This window comes from Mastacembelus armatus, chromosome 1 (genome assembly GCF_900324485.2).
Source record: "Mastacembelus armatus chromosome 1, fMasArm1.2, whole genome shotgun sequence".
NCBI classification, from domain to species: domain Eukaryota; kingdom Metazoa; phylum Chordata; class Actinopteri; order Synbranchiformes; family Mastacembelidae; genus Mastacembelus; species Mastacembelus armatus.
In genome coordinates this window covers 21,134,910-21,157,653 of record NC_046633.1, presented here as the reverse complement: position 1 = coordinate 21,157,653, position 22,744 = coordinate 21,134,910, and the positions used below count along the sequence as shown (strand labels likewise).

Sequence of the window (22,744 nt, the reverse complement as noted above, 5' to 3'; positions counted from 1 at the left end):
TGTAGACCAATTGCAATGGCTTCTTTATTGAAGTTACCTTTAAAAATAATGAACATTCTAGATAAGTCCACAAAAAATAACTAAAGATTTTTAAAAAACAGTCTGGGGGTCCAACTCTCTGTTCTCTGATTAGATTTACCACAAATGCTTTGTCACATTTTGAATGGGGTGACTTTGAATCATAGATAGATATAGATATGGAACTTTTCAAGTTATGGAATACTAAGGTTTTATAGATGTAATGTTTTTATCCATTCATATGCATGAAACCAAAGCATATTCAGCCCACAACAATGGAACTGATGTAATTCTCCATCAAGCAGCTTGGACTAAAAAAGCATTACTGTTTACAGATTGAGTCAGCAAAAGATGTGATGATGACACATTTACATGTCAGGGCTGTAGCATAGTACTTCTTTATATGTGTGGAGACTCATCTGCATACAATTAATCCTTTTGTCCATCAAGCAGAAGCCTCTTCTCATGGTGACAGCTGTGGCTGCTTGACTTTCAGTCCAATTATTTCCAACAACGGGATATAGTCCATTTTCTAAGACAGTGTCTTTATTCTTTATCCTCCAGCTGCATGCCTGCCATGTTGTTTAATGCCAAGACACAGGCAGCTGAAACACCAGAGCCATATGGAGCAGATAGACATTACCCATAGTCCTCTAAACCCTGCAGCCCTCACCCTGTGTGTCTCACTTTGTGTCCCCTTATTAACCCATATACTTCTTTACCATGACACATAAAGGAAAACTCACTGCTGAAGAATGATTAACTCATCTACTCTGTGATTTGTATCCTATGAGCGTAAAGCTTTGATTAACATCCTTTTTCATCCTTTTTATCTTCCATTTGTAGATCCAGCTGCTGATTGAGATTGTCTGGCCTCTGTTCATCTTCTTCATCCTGATCTCGGTCCGAATACATTATCCACCCTACGAGCAACATGAATGTAAGCAAACATGCAGACATGGTACTAGCAAAAACTGCCTTTACTAGGAGGATTAGTCCTTGTCTAGGACTAGGATGGGATGCTGTCTTCCCAGAATTGATGTTATATTGCCCTTTTACACACACACACACACACCCTCACACACACACACACACACACACAGACACACACACACACACACACACACACATCTAAGAGAGTGACTTTAAAGTCTTTTTCTTTTTTTTTTGACAGTGTTTGCCTCTTTGTTCAATGTTGCTGTAACAGAAGGATCTGTTGGAATTGTCAATATTTGTTTGCACTGTGGGAGCATGTGATAAGAGTTTCAGCTCTGAGAAAAGAGAATTACATTATAATTTATCCGCAGAACTAGTTTCACAACTGTAAATACATTTCATCTAAATTAGGTTATCACTTAAAGAAAAAAAATCCTATTAGCAAATGCTGTTAATTTAGTTCAGTTCTTACAGGAATTTTCATTTGTACTAAAGTTATTCAGTATTATTTTATTATGTACACTTTTCATTTCCTGTGTCAGTTCTGCCATAGGAGATACAGATTTTCAAAGAGTTGGTGCATGTTTATTCTTGTTTATAGACACAGACTTGTGTCTTAACATTATGTAATTATCATGAGCTAACATGTGATTGTTCTGTCGACCAACAAACCTTTTTCACTATGTGTAAGAAAAACACTAATACCAAAGACAGTGTATCATAAGCCAGTTTGAACCCAAGGTAGTGCAAAGAAGTGCGTCAACTTTCTGACCTTCTCATCCTCTAAGCTTGTTTTTTCAATATAATAGCTAGCTAACCACTGTAGATTGCAGTACTAGCATTAACGTTGGCTGATAAGTGCCCCAACAATTGTAAAGATGAAGTCACTGCTTTTTAAAGCTGATTCAAAATGCAAAGGTTCTATATTATATTGTTTGCATGGGTGAAAATCTTGTTTTTGTAACAACTCCTTTGAGTTATGTCAAAGACATTTTATCCACCTTTAATTTCAGTTCTTTATGTTTTGTTCAATGGTGTCTAGTTTTTTTGTATAGAGAAAATAGCAATTGTTAAACAAAAAGGTTGTTAAACAGCTGGCATGATTATTTACACACAGTGGAAGTAGAGATGTAGGTTTGTTTAGTGGAGAATAAGTAGTTACTGAGACAGCACACCTCAATTGCAAGGATTTGTCTGATTTGGCAAGAATGATAAATATCCTAATTTGTTTGTAATGTTGTAAATTTTGATCTCCCCTGTCTGTTACTGATATTTAATTTCACTAAACAAATTCTAAACATCATATTATCTTTTTACTCCAGGTCATTTCCCTAACAAGGCCATGCCATCAGCAGGCACCCTGCCCTGGGTACAAGGCATTATCTGTAATGCCAACAATCCCTGCTTTCGCAATCCTACCCCTGGAGAGAGTCCTGGGGTGGTGGGAAATTTCAATGATTCTATGTGAGCATCATGATCTTTATACCTATTACGATTTACACCAGTGCATAGTTCTGATTCACTGTGCTCACTTTTTGCTTCTCTCTTGAACCAGAATCTCCCGTCTATTTATTGATGCCAAGAAGATCCTGCTTTACACCCAGAATGACAAGAGCCATGACGGTTACAAGGGACTGCTGAGGGCCCTCAGGAAGCTGCAGCAGAACACTGCTCGTAAGGGCCTACCTTTGATTATCTGCTTTTTTATTAAGTTAATGACAACAGTGAAGAATTGATTGAGTCACCTGTCTGTTCAGTGATTACCCATTAATTTAGATAATATGCTTATTTAAACAGAAAGGAACACTGAGGCACAACTACATGTCCAGGTGTTATCTAACCCGGAGGGAATATTTCTGTTAATGAAAATGTATTGTGTATCCAAGGAGAAAGTAGTTTTGTCAAGATTTCTAATGTGCTTTAAATCTGACCCCACAATTAGTATAAAGTGAGTCAAGCTTGAATCATTACATATCAATACGTAGACAAACTAGAGAAAGTAACTTGTTAATGTTACTTTTGCAGTGTAGCAGCTGATGCAACTGATGTTAGCCCTGAGTCTTCAGAGCAGGGTTGATGTGACATGTCCCCGTCTTATCACTGTCTGCCAGGCGTGGTGGCCCCTCACAAAATCCAGAGGGTGTTGCACTTCTCAGCCTCTCTTATTACATGCTAGTGGTGGTGGTCCAAAACAGGAAACACTGAAAGTTGTTTACTGCCCTGACAATCAAAGCACAGATCTGGTTTATAAAATGCCAAGTTGTTCGGACTTAAAATCTGCTGTTTCCTATCAAGGACAGGGAACAGATGTTGTCTTGCACTGGTATAGCACATGATATTTTTCAAACTCTGCTATCAGTTTTACAAACACATTTAAACATTACTTTCAATGGTTTCTGGAGCATTATTTTTAAAATGAAAGTGGGAGAGTTTTAGGCATGACCTTGGTTGTGGTGGAGCAGAGAAAGATGATCTTTCTAAATTAAAAGCTTGTTGATGACTCGTCTGTGCTGCTTGGGTCAAGGCAACCCAAAATAGGAAAGAGGACTTTACCGGTAACTTTGCTCAGTGGAAAAGATTTTCATGTCAGTTTAATACTCAGAGCAAATCAAAAGAAATACTATTCTTTAAAAAATTCTGTTTATAAGAAAAACTCCTACATTTGTTCACCTCCTGTTAGAACCCTACCATCTGTGGGTCATTTCATTTGAACTGGAATGAAAAGAGCAGTATGTTTTTCCTTTCTCTATTCATGGCCATTTATTATATTACTGAATTTTTGGTTTATCTATCTGTTTATCTTTATTCTGACTGACTTCTAAATGCACAGCAGTCATTTGTCTTGTGCAGGAACAGTCATCTTTGATGCAGAAAAAAGAAACAGCTCTACTGATGCAGAGTAACGTTTTAAGAAGAAACAACAGGGATCAAAGAAGTGAGAGTGAACCCCCTCACATGTCGCTTAATAATTCAGCAACTGACAGGGTCACCTAATGAGGTTACCTTAACAGGGAAGGGGGATTAAGCTCAGGGAGAGGGTTGAGTTTTCTGTTTATAGGAGAACTAGATAAATCAAACAGGATATACCTTTCTTTGATCAGGTCCAATGCATGGCTGCTGCATGATACTGTCCTGAATGACAGATGGATAAAGAGATAACACAGAGATTTGAACATTTTTAGGAACAGAGTCAGGCAACCTTTTTTAGGAATAGAGATAAATGTAGTCTTATTATGAGTGGTGAGCTTTACAGGTTACACTACAGTTTTTACAGTTTGTTTCTGATCTTCCCAAATGTGTTTTCACAAAAGCAAAGCTGAAAATGGAAGCCAACTTGCGATAGATTTGGGCATATGTAGTTCCAAGCAATCACAGTCTATTTGTGGACTAGTTTGACCAGTAATGACAATGGTTGTTAAGGTGTGTGGTGGCAGAACTTAACAGGAAAGGCATCACCAGGAGCATGTGCAGACTTGTAGGTGTTAATGTAGGGTTCACTCCTGTAGGAAAAACATAGACAGATAAGGTTTGTTGCTCCTGATGTTATGTTACTATCTCAATTGCTGATAACAGTGGAGATTTAAACCACTTAAGCAGTGTAAATAAAGACAAACACACATAGATAAGATAAAACAAGGAAATGAAATGCGCACATACACACACGAAAGGAACTTTGCTGATGACAGTACTGCTAGTACTTTCCATTTTAACAAGGTTGCACCACCCTGTCTGGTCTGCTCTCAAGGGCCTTTGCATGCAGTGCACCATGGGAGTTTACTTACCACTGGGACACTGATTAGACCTTATTAACACTCCTTGGATGTTCACCCCTGAGAAATGTGGTCACATATGGGCATCATACAGAGCTGCACACACATGTACAGAGGTCCATGGAGAACAGGAATAAAGGATGGTAGGCGTGTATGTAAAACACACACTCACACCTCAAACTCACAAAGGACACACACTATGATGCAAAGCCATGGAGCTAATAAGGCAGAGCAACGCAGCACATGTGCCCCCTCAGTGCATAGAAACACACTGTTCTATTTCACTTCCTCCCAGAGGATGTTCAGTTCAGCTGAAGCAAAGTGTTTCCCGTTTGTGTGCGCATGCATGCAGCTGGCTCAGGCCAGTCACAAAAATGGTTTGACTTCTGTGGAATGCAGCAGTAGTACAAAAAGCTCTCAGAGCTCAGAGAGGAGAGTATGGCTGTGTTTAAAATGAAACGAGTTGGTGCCAATCAGTTCTTCAGATTTACTATTTTTATGTTCTCTTTGTGGTTATCACTGATCATGTGACTCTTTCCTTTGGCTTTCCAAAGGAATTTTGGGGATTATTAAGAGGTATAATCCAGACAAGGAAATTCTACAGGGCATCTAATTTCCCTTTACTGGTATATGCCTGGATATGTTTTGTAAGTTTCATAGCAATTGTATGAGAAAGTGTTTTACAGTGTAACTATATGTGGAAACTAATGTAATTTACTGCATATCACATAGGGACTTTGATTATTGTCCTTGTCTACCACCATATAAACATTTATTTTCTCACAGAGGGTTTTGCATCTCATATTTTGTTGACTTAATCCTTCCATTTTTTTTAGGTTTCAAGCTGAAGGACTTTTTGCAAGACAATGAGACCCTTTCCCACTTCCTGCACCACAACGCCTCACTTCCTCATCATGCACTGAAGCAGATAGTAGAGGCTGATGTCAATCTTGAGAAGGTAAACTATTGCAATTAGCCTGATTCTTTTCAACCACTGTGTATTTTGTCATTTTCTATAGCTGAAATACTTTTATCAGATCTACATATTCCTGAGTTTAAGAACCAATTTTCCTCCTCCATGTAAATAATCACTGACTGACCTAGAAATTCTCATATTAAAATACCAAATTGTTGTAAATTAAATGGTTGATCCATAAGGAAGATCATTGCATGTTACATTTCTCCACCACTATCAGCTGCTCCGAATGTCTCAGTATTACAGTCCAGTATTATACTGTATACAGCCTCTTTGTTTTTTTTCATTTTCACATATGACATATTCATTCTCCCCTGACCACAGCACTTGTGCACAAATCCAATGACCTTGGCTTAACGACTACAGAGCCGCAGGATTCTGCTGTGGCACAGTTAAGCCTTTAATACCCAGCAGAAAATGTACTGTGAAAGGGGGTTTGGTGCTTATAGAGATTGTTGGGCACCACAATCACCCTTCCTGTCCCTCTCTTCCTTAACTTTCCCCCCATCAAAAAGTAATTGGGTGAAGATTTTCTTTCAGATGTAATTTTTCTGTTTTCCTTTCAATGCTCTAATTTCATCCATTACTCATTTATTGAATGTTTTTCTGTCAAGTCTCCTGTTTCTGCTTTTGTTTTCCTAATATCATTCTTTTCTTCCAACATGGTCTATTTACAGGATTCTTTACATGCATTCATAAACATACACAAACTTCCTTATGTCCCATTCACATCAAATTTATTTTTATAATCTAATATTACATACACACATATACTGATTCAGCCACCTAGATCCAGGCCAAAAACACCTCCCATCAGAGCTCGTCAGCATCATCTCTGCTGTGCAGTTGTAGAGCTGGGGTCACGTGACTACTCTCCCCTCCCTTCCCCCCTTATCGCCTCACGTGCAGAGGCTTAAAGACAAATTCATGTTACTCCATCTGATTCTGCTTAACAATCCCTTTACCTAGACATCTATGGATCAGAGGGGATGAGAGTCTGTGGAAAATCACCAGGAGCATTATTTAAATAGAGAAGAGAAAATGAAGGGAAGCTTTTTATTTCTGTATGGAGTGAAAGTCATTTTGTTAGTGTGGTTGACAAATACATCAGTGAGATGCATAAGACACAAACACCAAAATTGACAGATATAACTATGTATCAAATGCAGTTTATGTTTGGGATTTTCTATCAGATAATTCCAGTCATCCAAACTCACTGCTTATATTTTTCTATTGAAAAGATTATCAGCTGTGACTATGCGTGTCTGTAGAGTATGTGTACACTGATGGTATAACACAGACTGTTCAAGGACAGTTTGAGGAGAAGTCAGTCTTCTGTTTGTCTCTGTCTCTGTCTCTGTGTCTTGTCTCTGTCTCTGTCTCTGTCTCTGTCTCTCTCTCTCTCTCTCTCTCTCTCTCTCTCTCTCTCTCTCTCTCTCTCTCTCTCTCTCTCTGTCTCTGTCTCTCTCTCTCTCACACAAACACACATCCAGATCCACAAAAGAACATCCTGACTCTGTCAAAGAAAACAAAGCATCTGTCTTTAATGCTCTGAGGTCCCAGAAAAGGCCATTTTGTTACTACACTTGCACAGGCACAACTGTGCTTTCCCTTTTAAATAACTTGCTTAGCAGGGGAACAGAGCAAAGTACAAAAATAATTTTATCTAAAAAAAAAAAAAGAAAGAAATATCGCAGTTTTTATCACAACACTTGTCTCTGGTAGTATAGTTTTATTTGGATTACTCCGTATGCCAGAAGGCTTTACTGAGAATGACCTTGGCATGCCCCAGCATTAATAATCAAAACATTTATTTTCTTCATACTTGTTCAGTGAAATCTTTTTTTTTGGGTTGACACATAATGATCTGCAAAGAGTCAAAGACAACTCCTAACTACAATTACACATTTTAGGAATAGCACTTATGAAGACATTGTGATTTAAGTATCTCCTCACTCTTTCTTTGTAATTGCTTTGATTGAAAGTTTGTATGTTCCTAATAAGGAAATAAAAACCATTGATTAGATGAGCCCTAAATATTTATTGGCAGGATGCCAGCATGTTTACTGTATGTTTTAGTTAACATTTATTGTGTAGTATTTATTTAAGGTGATGCACAGGGATATAATGTAATAAATGCAGCATCCAGGAGATCACTCCCTTGTGTTACTATTTTGACACATTAACGTTTGAACCAAACTAAATAAATTGGTTATTTTTCTCTCCCCTTCCGGCCTTTTGTGGCATCTAACACTTGCTTTGTAATTCTGTACTTGATCTGAATCAGTGTGCTCTTTTTTTCCTTGTTCAGGTGCTGACCAAAGGTTTTGGCTTCCATCTCAGAGACCTCTGTAACACCACACCGCTGGAGGAATTTGTCCACATTGCTGACCTCAACGTGTCCCGTATGACTCAAGAAATTATCTGCAAGTCATCTAGTGATTGGCTGAACAAGGCCCAGAGCCATTTCCTGTCCAACTTGGACTTTCTCAAACCCATCCGGGTGAGTCACACACATTGACTAGTTGTAGAGTGTAATGATCAAATCTTTCGTAACGCTCTGGGTTACAGTTTTCCATGGGAATGTTGGCCATAACAAAGTAAAGGCAAGCATGAGAGAGTTAGAGAGGTTGTTACAAACCCACCGTTTGAGTGTTACACAATCCCATCTCACAGGGACATTGTGTCTCGTCCACTGACCACAAATCATAAGATCTTCTCATTTTAAGAAATATGTTGCATAATCACTGACCTGTGTTGCATAACCACAATCAGGGGCCTTTGCCAAGAAGTGACCTGTCATTGTAGATATTCCAAGAAAATGCAATTTTTATTCAATTGGGAATTTGGAAACAACCCTATCTTTTCTTTCTTGGCAAGCAGACATACTAAGAAGTCATTATTTTATTTGCCTTTGCATTTTGTTTTTGTAACTTCAGTGTTTATAGAATATGAGCTGGGACATTATGAACCAAATCACACATTCCAATACACAGAAGAAATGCAAACACACATCCGCATGTAGTGCATTGCTGCTTTTTATGTAATTTTAGATTTTCCTTTTGGTCTCTGTATTTATCCATTCAAAGTAAAACCCAGATTCCATTGTCATCTTTTTTGCTTACTGCATTATGTTTTCTGTATCCCTCTTCCTCTCATCCTCTCTTTCTTTCTCTTTCTTTCCAAAAGAATTGTGAAAAAGTAAGGGGTTAGAACTCCTGCATGGCTTTCTCCTATTTTTTGCTTACTCCATGTGTGGGTGTGTGTGTGTTTAAGACAGAAATTATTAGGTCAAGAGACAATGAGAAACAAAAATGAGCATATGAGAGAGACAGAGCTACAGTATTGTTCTCACTTCTCAAATGGCTGTTCTGTCTTCAGTAACACCTGTGCTTTAACCAGTGTAGACAATTCAGCAGCTGACAACACAGTGTGATACACACACACACACACACACACACAGAGCAGGTTGACAAACATGAACACAGAAGGTCAAAGCCACACTGACCGGTTGTTCTTTAACAGCTCCCCTGTTCCTTCACCTTTGACCCCAAACTTGTCCTCTTCTTTCTGATGCACCTTCCTTTATATCAGCTTTTGTTCTTTTCCATCTTTTCACCAAGAGTGTGATGAACCTTTCACTGTCCATTACAGAAAACACTCAAAAGGTATTTTTAATGATATCGAAGAAGTTTCAGTTTTAGTCATTAAATAGGTAAAATAGTTATTAATAAAACAAAAAAACATAAATACAATATTAAAAATGGAAATTACCTCTTCATTCATAATAACAAATGAACTTTCAGAAATTATCTAATTATATATAAGATTATTGTTTTTTTGTACATAAGTCACATGAATAATGAATACAAGTTACATTCAGATTGTTTTTACAGTTTCTAGACATGATTTAATTTGAGATGTGTTTCCTATTGTTAGGAACTTTTTATTAATTACAGTACCTTGGCCTCCCTACACATATCAGTACTTTTATTGTACACCTTTTTCCAGGATGTCTCAATTGTGCACACGGGAAAAAAAATGTAATGTAAAATCTGTGCAACATAGTAATTATCCCTTTTCCTCTCCAACAGAGAGATGTGAGGTCAGACCCAAAAGTCGTTCAGGAAGTCTCAGCTGCAACCGACAATCTTCTGGAGAGCCTGGGAGCACTGGCTGTGGAGGTAGACACAGCACGCACACACACACACACACACACACACCAAGCCTATTGCCCACATATTATAATTGGTACACACAAACATACTTTGTTCCAAAGTTCAGTCTTCTGTAGTAATGTTTGTGAATAAAATCAATTCTTACCAAGAATCAGCTCTCAGTGAAGTTGCTTCAGTTACTGTATACTCTGCTCATAGTTGGGGCAGGTAGGGTCAGGGCCATATTGACAATATTAACACACACATGTGAACACACAATCTTTCTTGGAGTTTCAAATCCTAGAAAGCACATTCTGATTTTAAAAAAAAAAAGTGATATTGGAAGTGCAACTAGTGTAAAGTACAAAGTAGGTGCTCAAGATGTGAGACTGAGTATTGTCATCAAAAAGGGAAAGGGAAGATCCCTAGCAAGTCAAAGCACACTGCTTTGTTGTAAAAAATTGTTTATCAAAGCTCTTGGTAACATGGTTGCATGGTTTCTCAGTGTACAAGCCACTTTAATAATAACTTTTTAACTTAATTCTACCACAGTGACACTGCTGGCTTTGATTTAAAGATAACTTGCACCTTCGATAATAAACAAAAAGCTCAGTAGTAGATAATAAATTACAGTCAGTCTTAAAAGTTCTGAAAAAATATTCTCTCAAGCTTAATTTATAATAAATCTGCGGTGGAAAATGTTACTGTTGATCACATCACAGTAGCACACAACAAGGTGCACTGTATACACAAATATATGCATGCACACTTGCACAACATGACTGCCTTAATCTAGTGTAACCCAGTCTGACCTCTTGGAATGTAGTGGAAGAGAAGATCAGTGGTGCAGAAACACAGTCACACCAACAAATACATACACACACAACACAACCCCAACAACCTGCTCTGTTAAAAGGTAAAATTGTCATACACTCTTTGTGTATGAATGTGTGTGTATTTGTGCTTAGAATGGCACCTCGCTAAGTGAGCTGTTACCTTTTGTCTTCAGCTACTAATGCTGCATCCTTCAGCGATCCATTTATCTCAATTTCCACAATATCAGATAATTTTCTGCTTGAAACTGCAGGACAGCAATATTTAAATAATGTGAACTCATGAAGTATGTGAAAGACAAAAGTGAAAGAATGTTAACCAAAGTCATTCTTGCGCAAATTCCTGAGTTTCACCATGTAGCTCTTTGTGTTTGAACCACTTCTTGTTGATCTTGATCTTTTATACCTCTTGAGGAGACATGTGCTTGTTTTAGGGTAGTGGTACGCCAGGTATGACATGTCAACACACAGTGGCATATTCACTGAAATGGCTTCTATTTAATCAGTGGATATTTAGCTACTAACAGAATCCATTCCTCTTCAGTGTGGTTTATGATATTTGAAGGTGATTATATGGGTTCACATATCTGGCTGGTAGGTGAGGTATGTGCCTGGCAGAATGGAGAAATGCACTCCTGTAACCTCTGCTTCAAATGCAATAATCATAATAATAATCACCTCTGCTTATCACTGTGGGAAAGAAAAAAGAGCTATGAGCCATTGATTATTTTCAAAATTTCTTCTCAGAACACATTACACATTTCACATTTCAATTTTCAAAATGTTTGCCATGTGAGGCTCTACATGAAATTAATAGAAATAAAAATGATTTTAAAAGGGGCAAAACAAATCAGGTACTAGGAGAGAAGAAGGAAGAGGGTCTGAAATGTGACGTGTTTTGCTGCTTTATTTTCAAGTGAATTTTTTTTGGAGCAGAACAACTAAACAAACTTGCATTCACTGTGTCCAGTCGTAAATTTACATTTACCTATTCAGGATACGGGTTTTTCCAGGTTTTTTTTACTGGCTTTCTGGGTAAGTTTATTTGGGGAAGGTATCTATCAGGTAGAACAAAGCATGTTGTGAAAATTATGTTGGACAGTTGGAATATGATAATTATCATTATCACAATAAAGTAAATGTGACCAGTAAAATATCCTTCACTATTTCCTCAGATCAAGCACATCAGCAGTCATCCATAGTCTAATTGTACTGTTAATCTTAATTAGTAGTTTCAATATCCCTCTTAGCCGTTTTCTGTTTGTAAGTCGATTGTTTTTGTGCAGCTCAGGAGGCTTCCAGTGCAGAGATTTTATCTCTATTAAGTTGGACTCCTACTCATTCCCAGGCTATTACAGCAACCAAAGTCTTATACGTGATTGGTGACATTTAAAAAAGCATTATTTACTCCCCTGACAACCCTGGGAAACTTGTAAAAACGATGTCTTCTAATTTTAATCAACATGAAAACATTGGTGACATTTATCTTCTTAGTATTGTTTGGGTTAAGTAGCTTGAGCAGCAGGGGAGTATGTGAGCAATCTAGTAACCTCTCCTGATCACTGTCTTCATGGAGAAATCTACAGCCTGATATCTGGAAAGAAAATCAATCAAAATCACCAAATTCTGGACTCTTTCCAGTTTTCCAGAGTTTTCATGGTCAGACTAGAAAGGTACATCGTTTTAGCCTCATCAGAGCCAATATTTTTTTAACAGATTATTACTGCAGCATTAGCCTTATTATGTGTTAAGGCTTTACACAGATGCTAATCATCAATATTTTATAGTCTTCTAGCTAGGTGTTTACTGCTTTACATTAAGCATTACATATTTTGTTATTGCATTTTTCATTTGACTATATTTATACTGTTAGAGTGAGGGTTGTCCCTTGTGGTCTAAAAGAAAATTAGTTCTAAAGTCTTGTGATATTTAGGTAACAACCTACTGTGGATATTGTTAAAATGTATCATTGTCTGTTAATATTTAATTCAGGATTGGCCCCTGAGCTGCACTGGTTTAAATAGCTGTGTGCTGCTGTGGAGGTATGAACTATAGTAACCTCACACAGGCTCCACTACAAGGTTACTCTGGTACGATCCTCTTCTGATGCCACTCTGTGTGTGTGAGAGTTAACATGGGTATCTTCCCTGTAGAGAAATGACACACAGGCTCAAACAACAAGCAGAAGCATTTTCAGCACAGGCAAATGAATAATAGCTTGCACAGACCAACATACACTCATATAGATTTTTGGCAAACGTGCACACATGTGAGAGAGAGAGAGAGAGAGAGAGCTCATTTGACACCAGAGCAGAAGCATAAAAAAAGAGGCTGAGGTTTCTGTCATTGCTCAAGTTTTTCAGCTACTGCAGTTTTTGGCAGAGAAGTTACATATGACAAGACACGTATATAAAACACATACAGAAAACATTTTAATGCATATCTGTACACAGTCACACATGAAAACCACCTCCACAGACCCACATATGCACCCAGTCCAACAGACCACATGTACACACAATCGCACCAATTCTCTACCTGTGAACGAGCAAGAAACATATGACACTTGATGTGGCCATGGGTTCAGTTGCAAAGCAACCACATACAGAACGAGCTAAAGTAGTGCATGCATGTGTGTGTTTGTGATCTGAGATGCAACAGCTCTCAGTCTAACTTTCTCTTTGTTGGAAAACAGTGTTGAATATCTTGTTGATGGGCAGAATACAAACTAAATGCCGTCAACGGACTAACAGTTGGTTTGACATAACGCTGAGTCAACAGAGCAAACAAGGTTTTTTTGTTTTCAAACAGGCATGCATACTGTCACAGTATCATTTTGCCTGTACATGTGTTTGTATGCCATCGAGTGTGTAACACCTGTTAGTATGACAGTGCTCTGCTGTGCAGCCTGTCAGGAAAACGACCGATAGTAACCTCTCTTTGTTCTTGTGCCTTCCCTTCCTGCCTTCTGCACTTATGTGAATGCATATGATTTTCTATCTTTCCTTCTTTTTTCCTACCTCATGTCTCTAGAGAAGGAGACATTTAAACTCTATAAACAACCCAAGTATGCAAAGTTAACAAAAGCTCCCCTATTCTTCTGCCCTTTCTTTGTTTAACTGGCACAAGAAAACAACCCCCCCCCCCCATCATTCCTTCCTAATCACGAGTTGGTGACATAATTGCATGTGGATTTGACCAGGACTGAGATATAAACTGCGAACTTGTGGAGACTTGTCTTTTGACCTATAGTTACCTCTGTTTGAACCAAATTGAACTCCCTGCTTCCTTCAGCGTGATGTAACACTATTAATGACTGTTGATAGGAAATCATAAAAATTTCTCTGGTGACAAGAGGAGTGTGACAGCAAACTCTTTTGTTTGTCATTTACGGCAATTAAAGGCAGCAGAATTGTATATTAAAGCTTGTGCTTGCACATACCATAAAATGTCTTAACTAACTTTAAGATCCTGATAGTTAATTTTTATAGAAGTAACAGTCATAAGCAAGTAACACATTTGACCAGTTATGTGTCATCTGACCTTTCCTCTAGATTGAAATGAAAGTCACACACACACAGAGGGAGAATGATAGCAGTGAGAACCACAGTTAAATTTATCTTAGTTAGGCAGACGACTAAGTGTTCAGCGTCTCCACCCCCCACAGTCAAGCACTTGACTTCCATGTCCAGAATACCACTCATAGTGTAGATGGTAACTTTAAGCCTCCAGGGTCACACACAGGCATGTGATTTACATAGGTTTCCACTTTTGTGACAGATGAAGGTCTTTTAAAGGTAGATGCAACCATATTATAATTCAGATCTCATGCCGTGGGTGCATTGCGTGCAGAACAAGTTTGAACACGGATGTGATAACACGAGGGAGATAAGACATACAGTTCTTTCAGCACAGGCCTTATTCTGTTGCTTGAAGCTGTTATCAATTAGGATTAATTTCACAGACATGAACAGAAAAAGGACAGCTGTTTATATGTATGTACTAACTAATGAAATAACTTTGAAGCATGAGCACCTCCAATCACCTATCCCATAATAAGATGAATTATTTTAATATTAATTTGTATAGTGTTAAAGCTAATCAACTTAGTCTACCATTATGCCAACATTTTCTGTATGTGATTCTCCCTTCAGCTTTCCAATATGAAGAGCTGGAAGGATATGCGAAAGGAGATCCAGTACCTTATGGCAAATGCCACAGGCTCTCCAAACCAGATGTATCAGGCTGTGTCACGTATTGTCTGTGGGCACCCCGAGGGAGGAGGCCTCAAAATTAAGTCTCTCAACTGGTATGAGGACAATAACTATAAGGCTTTGTTTGGAAACCATGGTAATGACAGTGACAATGAACCTCTCTCCACCTACGACAACTCTTCCAGTAAGTGTCCAAAGTCATTGCCGAGACCTTTTTTAACTTCATACTTTTACCTGAGTCTTTACTGGAGGCTGGCACTAAATATCTCAAAACGTCTTTGTTTCCTAGCTCCTTTTTGTAACAACATGATGCGGAGTCTGGAATCCAGCCCCATTTCTAGGATGATCTGGAGAGCCCTAAAACCTCTGCTTGTGGGGAAGATCTTGTACACTCCAGATACTCCAGCAACACAGAGAATCATCCACGAGGTAAAATAGGCCTCTGTTTCATTAAAGGCCCAAACCACCGTCACTTAAGGCCAAATAAATGAGTAGAGATGTGTGTATCTGTGTGTTGCAGGTGAATAAGACCTTCCAGGAGCTGGGTGTGCTGAGGGACCTTGGAGGGATGTGGGATGAAGTGAGACCCAAAATTTGGAACTTCATGGAGAGTAGCGAGGAAATGGATTTGGTTAGGGTGAGTGGGATGCACTGACAGTATTCACGTACACATTCTTAGTGTCCTTCCTGTTTACAAGAGGGGTTTAAAAAATGGTAATCTGTGCATCTGAGTGATTAAAGTGTAATTATATCTCTTACAAGGTCTGGTTATTTTGTAGGGGTCAAAAAACAAAATATATAAAAATATGTCTGATTACCCCTGAATGTCACAGAGAGGTAATGTTTTTTGGGGGGTTTTCTCAGGCTGATGAAAATACTTGTAACTGTGGAGAAAGAGGGAACAGTCAAAGAAAAATCTGTTTTTCATCTTGACTGGTGATTGTATGATTCCCATGAGAGACAAATAAACAGAAAGATAATTCAGATGAAAATGGAGGCTTGGTTGATTTCTTTTTTTTTTTAAACAAACCATACAAGTATTTTGGTGTTAAAATGTAGATTTGGTTCATGCTACCAGGATCAACCATTTCCCCTCTTGTCAATAAGATCAAATCGCAAGTAACATAGCTCTATCTGGCTAGAAAGGTGTTTTTTCACTCATGTTAATCTGCCTCTTCTCTCATGTAGCTCAAGTAAGAACCACCTCCACCTAGTGGCAAAAAGTGAAATTGTAAAGATTAAATTCACTCAGTAGTTCGAAAGCAATGTAAAAAAAAATGGATTTTCTGTTTTGTTTTGTAAGTCTACAGTTTGTTTAAATCAGTACTTTAACTTACAGCTCTGTTCAGTTTTATTTTCTAATGATGGCAGGTTAGAAAACAACCAGGCTTAAATATTCTTCTGTTCTCTGCAGCATATCTGATTAGATGGTCGTCTGTACTACTTTAGCCATTCTGCCATGTAATAATTTCATCTGTATGGGAAATGTGGAAAATGGCTGAGATAACAGAGATAACTCATTTGAGAACAGCCTTGAGCAGGGATCTTAGAAAATCAAATGACAATAAAATAGGTCACAAACGACACAAAGAGGTCCACACAAACAGCAGTAATTCAGGCTGAAAAACTAAACAAGCCTCAGGACATACAGTGATTATTCAACAGTTTATTTTTTGTTGTCTGACATATATTTTACAGCAGAACATGAGAGAAAATGAACTCTGATTGTGTATGTATGTCAGGTATTTTGTGTCCTTAACCTTTTTAGGTTTTCTTTGGCATGATAGGTAATGGTACACTACCTCCCAATAATCAACAAGGTAAACCTTCCTTTTTGCAGACACTGCTCCAGAATAACGCCAGTGCTGCATTCTTAAATGCACAACTCAGCGACACTGAGTGGCGTGTTTCCGATGTGTCCAATTTCCTGTCCAAGGCCTCAGAGGACCAAAGACCAGCAGGAGTCACCTATACCTGGAGAGATGTCTTCAACGAAACGGACCAGGCCATACAGAGCATTTCTCGCTTTATGGAGGTTAGTGCTTGTTAGTGAAACATGAAAGGTGTATCACTGAAGATCCAACACATACAATAAAAAAAAAAACTTTTAAAAATGTTGACAGTAATGTGCGTACAATGATGTGTGCTCTGTTTCCTGGGTAAACACCTTCAGTGCATAAAACGACAAACCAGTTTTAACCTGAAAGAAAACAGATCTTCAGAACGTTATAATGGTTCATATGTCTGGTTTGGTCTGTATATGCAGGTGTGCAAAATAATATTAGTGTGGAGTCATTCTTGTTTTTAAAGGCAGTGCCAATGAATTTATATTTGTATGGGTCTCAAGTTATACTTGTAAAGTTGCTGTTATTTAATATCTCTAGGTCATGATACAAAGATAGCCTAGTGGAGAAATAAGTTAAATACCAATTGCCTATTTAGGTCAGAGCCTAACAAATTCGTCCAGTATCTTCCTTGTCTCTTTTTAACAGCGTTCAGATCTTGGCACGGTTATTAAAAGCCTTGAAATCAAATGTTATTTTCTGCCCCTTCCCTGATACAAATCAAACTGTTGCCATGCTGAGCGCGTCACTGCTCAGTAAGCCAGATCCAAGTCTTAGTGGTAAACAAGTAGCCTTTTACTCTTGCCAAATGTTAATCCATTTATGCCCTAGTGAATGGGCAATTGCTGTCTTATTTATCTGTGTCAGACAATCTCTTCATTGAGATGTCTGTAAAATGAATATCATGTTTCAGTGGTAAATGGCCTAATGGCCTGATGATGTACCTCTGAATAAATAATGTTTTCCATTACATAGACTAGTGACAGGCACACTAATGATCTTCCAAATATAAGAGAGGATCTTTATGTGGTGTTGAATCCACATCATGGTCTTAGACTCCCCTTAGCCTCTTCATGGTGAATAATGTAACAATATGCACAAACAAAATATTTTTAAAGAAACAAAATTTTACCCCAGTTTGGATGTCACACAGATATCAAACCCACTGAATTTAATTAGTTACTGTTTGTTTGGCAGCCCATTGACCTACTGACTGTGTGTCTTTTAAGCAGATTGTATAATGTGTGTAAACTGATGGTACACATATCAAAAACTATGTCAAGGCTTTACACAACCATGAAGGACTGTCACACCTATAGCATTAGGAGTTCTCTCACTCTATTGTTCATTGTGTATTTTGAACTTACTGGCTTCTCACCCACTTTTATGTAGGGATGATATAAGGTCAGCTGAAGTCAACTAAATGTGTGAGAGGCTAATCTGTAGGAGATCTCACCAAATCAGCTGAACACTGGTGTGGTTACTCAGTATCTACCCAAAGCACGAGTTTGTATAGAGTTCATAGTTGTTTTCAGCCTCTGAACAATATTTATGAGGGAATCATGTGATTGTTTGAGGGGGAATTTTTTTATGACTTTGTACAAAAGTTAAAGAGATATTCTTTTGTTTGCTGCAGACTGGTGACTCTGTAAACCACAATAGCTTCAAAATAAACGGTCATATCATGTCATTAAACTCATTTTACAGCAACATTTTAATTGCTATGGTTTGGCACTCTCCACAAAACATCCTACTTGTGTGTTTATTTTTCCCATCTTTCTGTAATTGGGTGACATTCCATCCAAAAGAACATTTTTATCTTACATCGACTAATGCAGTTGCATGGTCTTATATTAGTTAAACTGAAATATGGCACAAAATCTGCTCTTTCTCCTTCAGTGTGTGAACCTGGACAAGTTGGAGCCAGTAGCAAATGAGGAGCGATTGGTCAACAAGTCTATGGGTCTTCTGGACAACCAGAGGTTCTGGGCAGGAATTGTGTTTCCTGACATTGCCCACACCAACAGCACTGACCTCCCCCTCAATGTCAACTACAAGATTCGCATGGACATTGATAATGTTGAGAGGACAAACAAGATTAAAGATGGGTATGTGGGTGTCTTCAACAAGCTGCTACTATTTAATCACAAATACTTTGTAGATTTTTATATAGTTGTGTTATGGGCTTAACGCTATTCAACTTGCTTTTCAGCTACTGGGACCCTGGTCCCAGGGCAGACCCCTTTGAGGACCTCCGGTACATCTGGGGTGGATTTTCCTACCTGCAGGATGTCATTGAGCAAGGAATCATCAGAGCCATCACTGGCACCAAGGAGAGGACAGGCATCTACATTCAGCAGATGCCCTACCCATGTTATGTTGATGACATGTAGGTGAACACTTTAGGGGATAAAAACCAAAAAGTCTGTCCCAGTACAGGTGTGTGACCAATTTATCTTCTTTCACAGTTTCCTGCGGGTAATGAGTCGGTCAATGCCACTCTTCATGACCTTGGCATGGATGTACTCAGTAGCCATCATAATCAAGGGTGTTGTGTATGAGAAAGAGGCCCGGCTTAAGGAGACCATGAGGATCATGGGACTAAACAACGGCATCCTGTGGCTCAGCTGGTTCATCAGCAGTTTGATACCACTGCTGATCAGTGCTGGCTTGCTGGTGATGTTATTGAAGGTTAGTGTTAGACTTAGACACGCTCACATACATGTGCATCCAGGGCATCATCACTCAGGAATGTCAGCAAATTACAGCGTACAAGTGGACATACTAGCACCAATCATTGCTGATGTTTATACTCAACATTTAACCTGATAGTCAATGTTTTTCCATGATCACAATACTTCATTGTCCAAAAATGTCATTAAATTGGAAAACAATGAAGTCATATTGTTGTAACCTGAAAACTATTTAACTTTTGCTGTTTCTTTCTTTCTCCATGTCATCCATTTCAGATGGGCAACCTGCTGCCTTACAGTGACTCAGGCGTGGTGTTTCTATTTCTGGGATCATTCGGCGTAGTGACCATCATGCAGTGTTTTCTCATCAGCACACTGTTTTCTCGGGCCAACTTGGCAGCTGCCTGCGGTGGCATCATCTATTTCACTCTCTACCTGCCCTATGTGCTGTGTGTCGCCTGGCAGGACTACGTGGGCTTTGGAGCAAAAGTTGTAGTGGTGTGTGAAAGAACTTCAGTAATACACATAATAACATACATGAATCCATGTGTTCAGTGTTGTGCTGAGGTGTTCAGATTTCACCTTTACAGCTTTGTATAGAAATCTGATGACTGTCAAGTTGTGATACACAAACATCTCTATTTTTCTCTGCTCTGCAGCATACTCAACATGTCATGTGCTTATTTTTGTTTTTCTGTTGTTCTCTCAGAGTCTGCTGTCTCCTGTTGCTTTTGGGTTTGGCTGTGAGTACTTTGCCCTATTCGAGGAGCAAGGGGTGGGTATCCAGTGGTCAAACCTGCTCGCCAGCCCCCTGGAGGAAGACAGCTACAACTTGACCACGTCTATCTGCCTCATGCTATTTGACGCTGTGCTGTATGGGATAATGACATGGTACATCGAAGCTGTGTTTCCTGGTGAGTAATGGACAAAGTTTGATAGGAGAAGATAGTATCTTCCAAAAGATAGTAGAATTTCTAATTCAATGATGTACATTCAAACAGTGCATAATGACAAATGACTTCAGACAGGTTGCTTTGGTTTGTATTACTGAAGGACACAATATTCACTCTATTCTAGGTCAGTACGGTATCCCCAGGTCTTGGTATTTTCCTTTTACTAAGACCTACTGGTGTGGAGAGAAAGAGAACAAGAACATTTCCACCCCTCTGTCAAAGGGTAACGCTGAAGGTACAGATCACAGTCATCACAATTTACTATTTGTCCTTCTTCTTTTGGAACTCTTCTCAAATAAAACCAAAAAGATTATCAGAAGTTTAAGGAGAAGACAGACAGTTCCTTAATGTCTCTCCAAACCTCTACTTATGTCATTGCCATAATGCTGTTGTCCTTGTCTTTATTTATCCACAGCTGTGTGTATTGAGGAAGAGCCAAGCCACATTGAGCCAGGTGTTTACATTGAGAATCTGGTGAAGGTCTACAGCCATGGAAACAAACTGGCTGTAGATGGACTCTCCTTGAGGTTCTATGAAGGACAGATCACCTCCTTCCTTGGCCACAATGGAGCTGGCAAGACTACAACCATGTAAGATAATAGGTTCACCGTGATATGGCGAAACTACAATATTCCAAGAGAGGAGATGAGGGTGGTGGCTGAAGGTTGTTTCTCTGGCTGGTTTCTGTTAGGTCGATCTTGACAGGACTGTTCCCTCCCACTTCTGGTACTGCCTATATCCTTGGCAAGGACATCCGCACTGAACTCAGCACCATCCGGCAGAATCTGGGGGTCTGTCCCCAACACAACGTACTTTTCAGCATGTACGTATGCAGTATGAACAGCTGAAATCTTAGCACACTTTTTGATTCTTGTATTGAGTTAAATGTGGAATTTGTGGTGCACTGTGATCCAGGCTGACAGTTGAGGAGCACATTTGGTTCTACGCCTGTCTGAAAGGGCTGCCAGAGGAGAAGGTGAAGGCTGAAATGGAACAAATTGTGAATGATGTTGGATTGCCACACAAACGAAAATCCCGCACCAGCACTCTGTCTGGTCAGTTTGATTATCTCACATGTTTTACTTTTGAAAATTTTCCATATAGGATTTCCATATAGCTAGTAATGTCATTCTTACTTTTCATGTTGTCTTTGTAGGTGGGATGCAGAGGAAGCTGTCAGTGGCTTTGGCTTTTGTCGGTGGCTCAAAAGTTGTGATACTGGATGAACCCACTGCTGGGGTTGATCCTTATGCACGTAGGGGCATCTGGGACCTCCTGCTTAAATACAGACAAGGTAAATGATGCAACTGATAGTTGATTCTTGGTCATACAGTAGTTAAGTAGTTATAATTTTTTTATTATTTGATATATTTGACTCTGTAGTTTGTAAGCTGAATATGTTTGTCTCTCTGTCAGGTCGCACCATCCTCCTGTCCACTCATCATATGGATGAGGCTGACATCCTGGGTGATCGCATCGCCATCATTTCCCATGGCAAGCTGTGTTGCGTAGGTTCCTCGCTCTTCCTGAAGACTCATCTGGGGACAGGCTACTACCTGACCCTGGTGAAGCGAGACTACGACTTGACTCTTCAGTCCTGCAGGAATTCTGCCAGCACCGTCTCCTATAGCAAAAAAACAGAGAAGGTAAAAGAGGTGTAATGAGTAATATGGCAACGCTGTGTAATCAATGGGAATAAAAGGATTTTATCAGGTTTTATTCCCTCACATTGTGGTCAAAAGCAAGGACATGCAGATATACATTGAAAAGGATTTTTTCTTCTGAGAGAGAGTTTAATTAGTAAAAGGAACAAACACTAAAAAGCTACTGTGGCTTAGTTGGGGATAATTTATTATTAGGAAAAAAATCTAATGTTTGTTTTGCTTCACTTAACTGTGTATGTGCTTTGTGCTTGTTTCAGGAGGACAGCGTATCAGAGAGCAGTTCAGATGCTGGTTTGGGCAGTGAACCAGATAGTGAAACCACTACTATCGGTAAGAACTGAAAATACATTGGCTACCTTAAAGGCGAGCACATGTTTTCAAATAAACTGAACATTGCAAAACATAAGATGTTGGTGTTGATTTTATTCTCCCTGACTAGGTTGTGCTCTGTCTGTCCATTCTTCTCTACAGATGTATCCCTTATATCCAATGTGATTTTCAAACATGTCCCTGAGGCTCGCCTGGTGGAGGATCTTGGCCATGAACTCACCTATGTCTTGCCCTATCAGTCTGCTAAAGATGGAGCCTTTGTAGAACTTTTCCACGAGCTGGATGACCGTCTCACTGACCTGGGAATATCGAGCTATGGAATATCTGATACAACCCTTGAAGAGGTTAGGAGCAGT

The 22,744-nt window shown here is 39.0% G+C and overlaps 1 protein-coding gene across 4 annotated transcripts in view; it reads left to right on the top strand.

Annotated features, from left to right (window-relative positions):
• The window catches only part of LOC113127689 (phospholipid-transporting ATPase ABCA1-like), a 36,699-nt gene that overhangs the window by 4,331 nt on the left and 9,624 nt on the right, over positions 1-22,744 (top strand). For all 4 annotated transcript variants that reach the window (XM_026302382.1, XM_026302379.2, XM_026302380.2 and 1 more), the window contains exons 3-25: positions 865-958; positions 2,277-2,418; positions 2,510-2,628; positions 5,561-5,682; positions 8,012-8,203; positions 9,795-9,884; positions 14,845-15,088; positions 15,194-15,333; positions 15,425-15,541; positions 16,745-16,939; positions 18,648-18,856; positions 18,961-19,137; positions 19,217-19,439; positions 19,718-19,939; positions 20,151-20,355; positions 20,519-20,629; positions 20,810-20,984; positions 21,086-21,217; positions 21,310-21,449; positions 21,551-21,688; positions 21,811-22,040; positions 22,316-22,388; positions 22,530-22,732. In XM_026302382.1, coding sequence (XP_026158167.1) covers positions 865-958; positions 2,277-2,418; positions 2,510-2,628; positions 5,561-5,682; positions 8,012-8,203; positions 9,795-9,884; positions 14,845-15,088; positions 15,194-15,333; positions 15,425-15,541; positions 16,745-16,939; positions 18,648-18,856; positions 18,961-19,137; positions 19,217-19,439; positions 19,718-19,939; positions 20,151-20,355; positions 20,519-20,629; positions 20,810-20,984; positions 21,086-21,217; positions 21,310-21,449; positions 21,551-21,688; positions 21,811-22,040; positions 22,316-22,388; positions 22,530-22,732 — 3,693 coding nt within the window. The remainder of the gene's footprint in view (positions 1-864; positions 959-2,276; positions 2,419-2,509; positions 2,629-5,560; positions 5,683-8,011; positions 8,204-9,794; positions 9,885-14,844; positions 15,089-15,193; positions 15,334-15,424; positions 15,542-16,744; positions 16,940-18,647; positions 18,857-18,960; positions 19,138-19,216; positions 19,440-19,717; positions 19,940-20,150; positions 20,356-20,518; positions 20,630-20,809; positions 20,985-21,085; positions 21,218-21,309; positions 21,450-21,550; positions 21,689-21,810; positions 22,041-22,315; positions 22,389-22,529; positions 22,733-22,744) is intronic.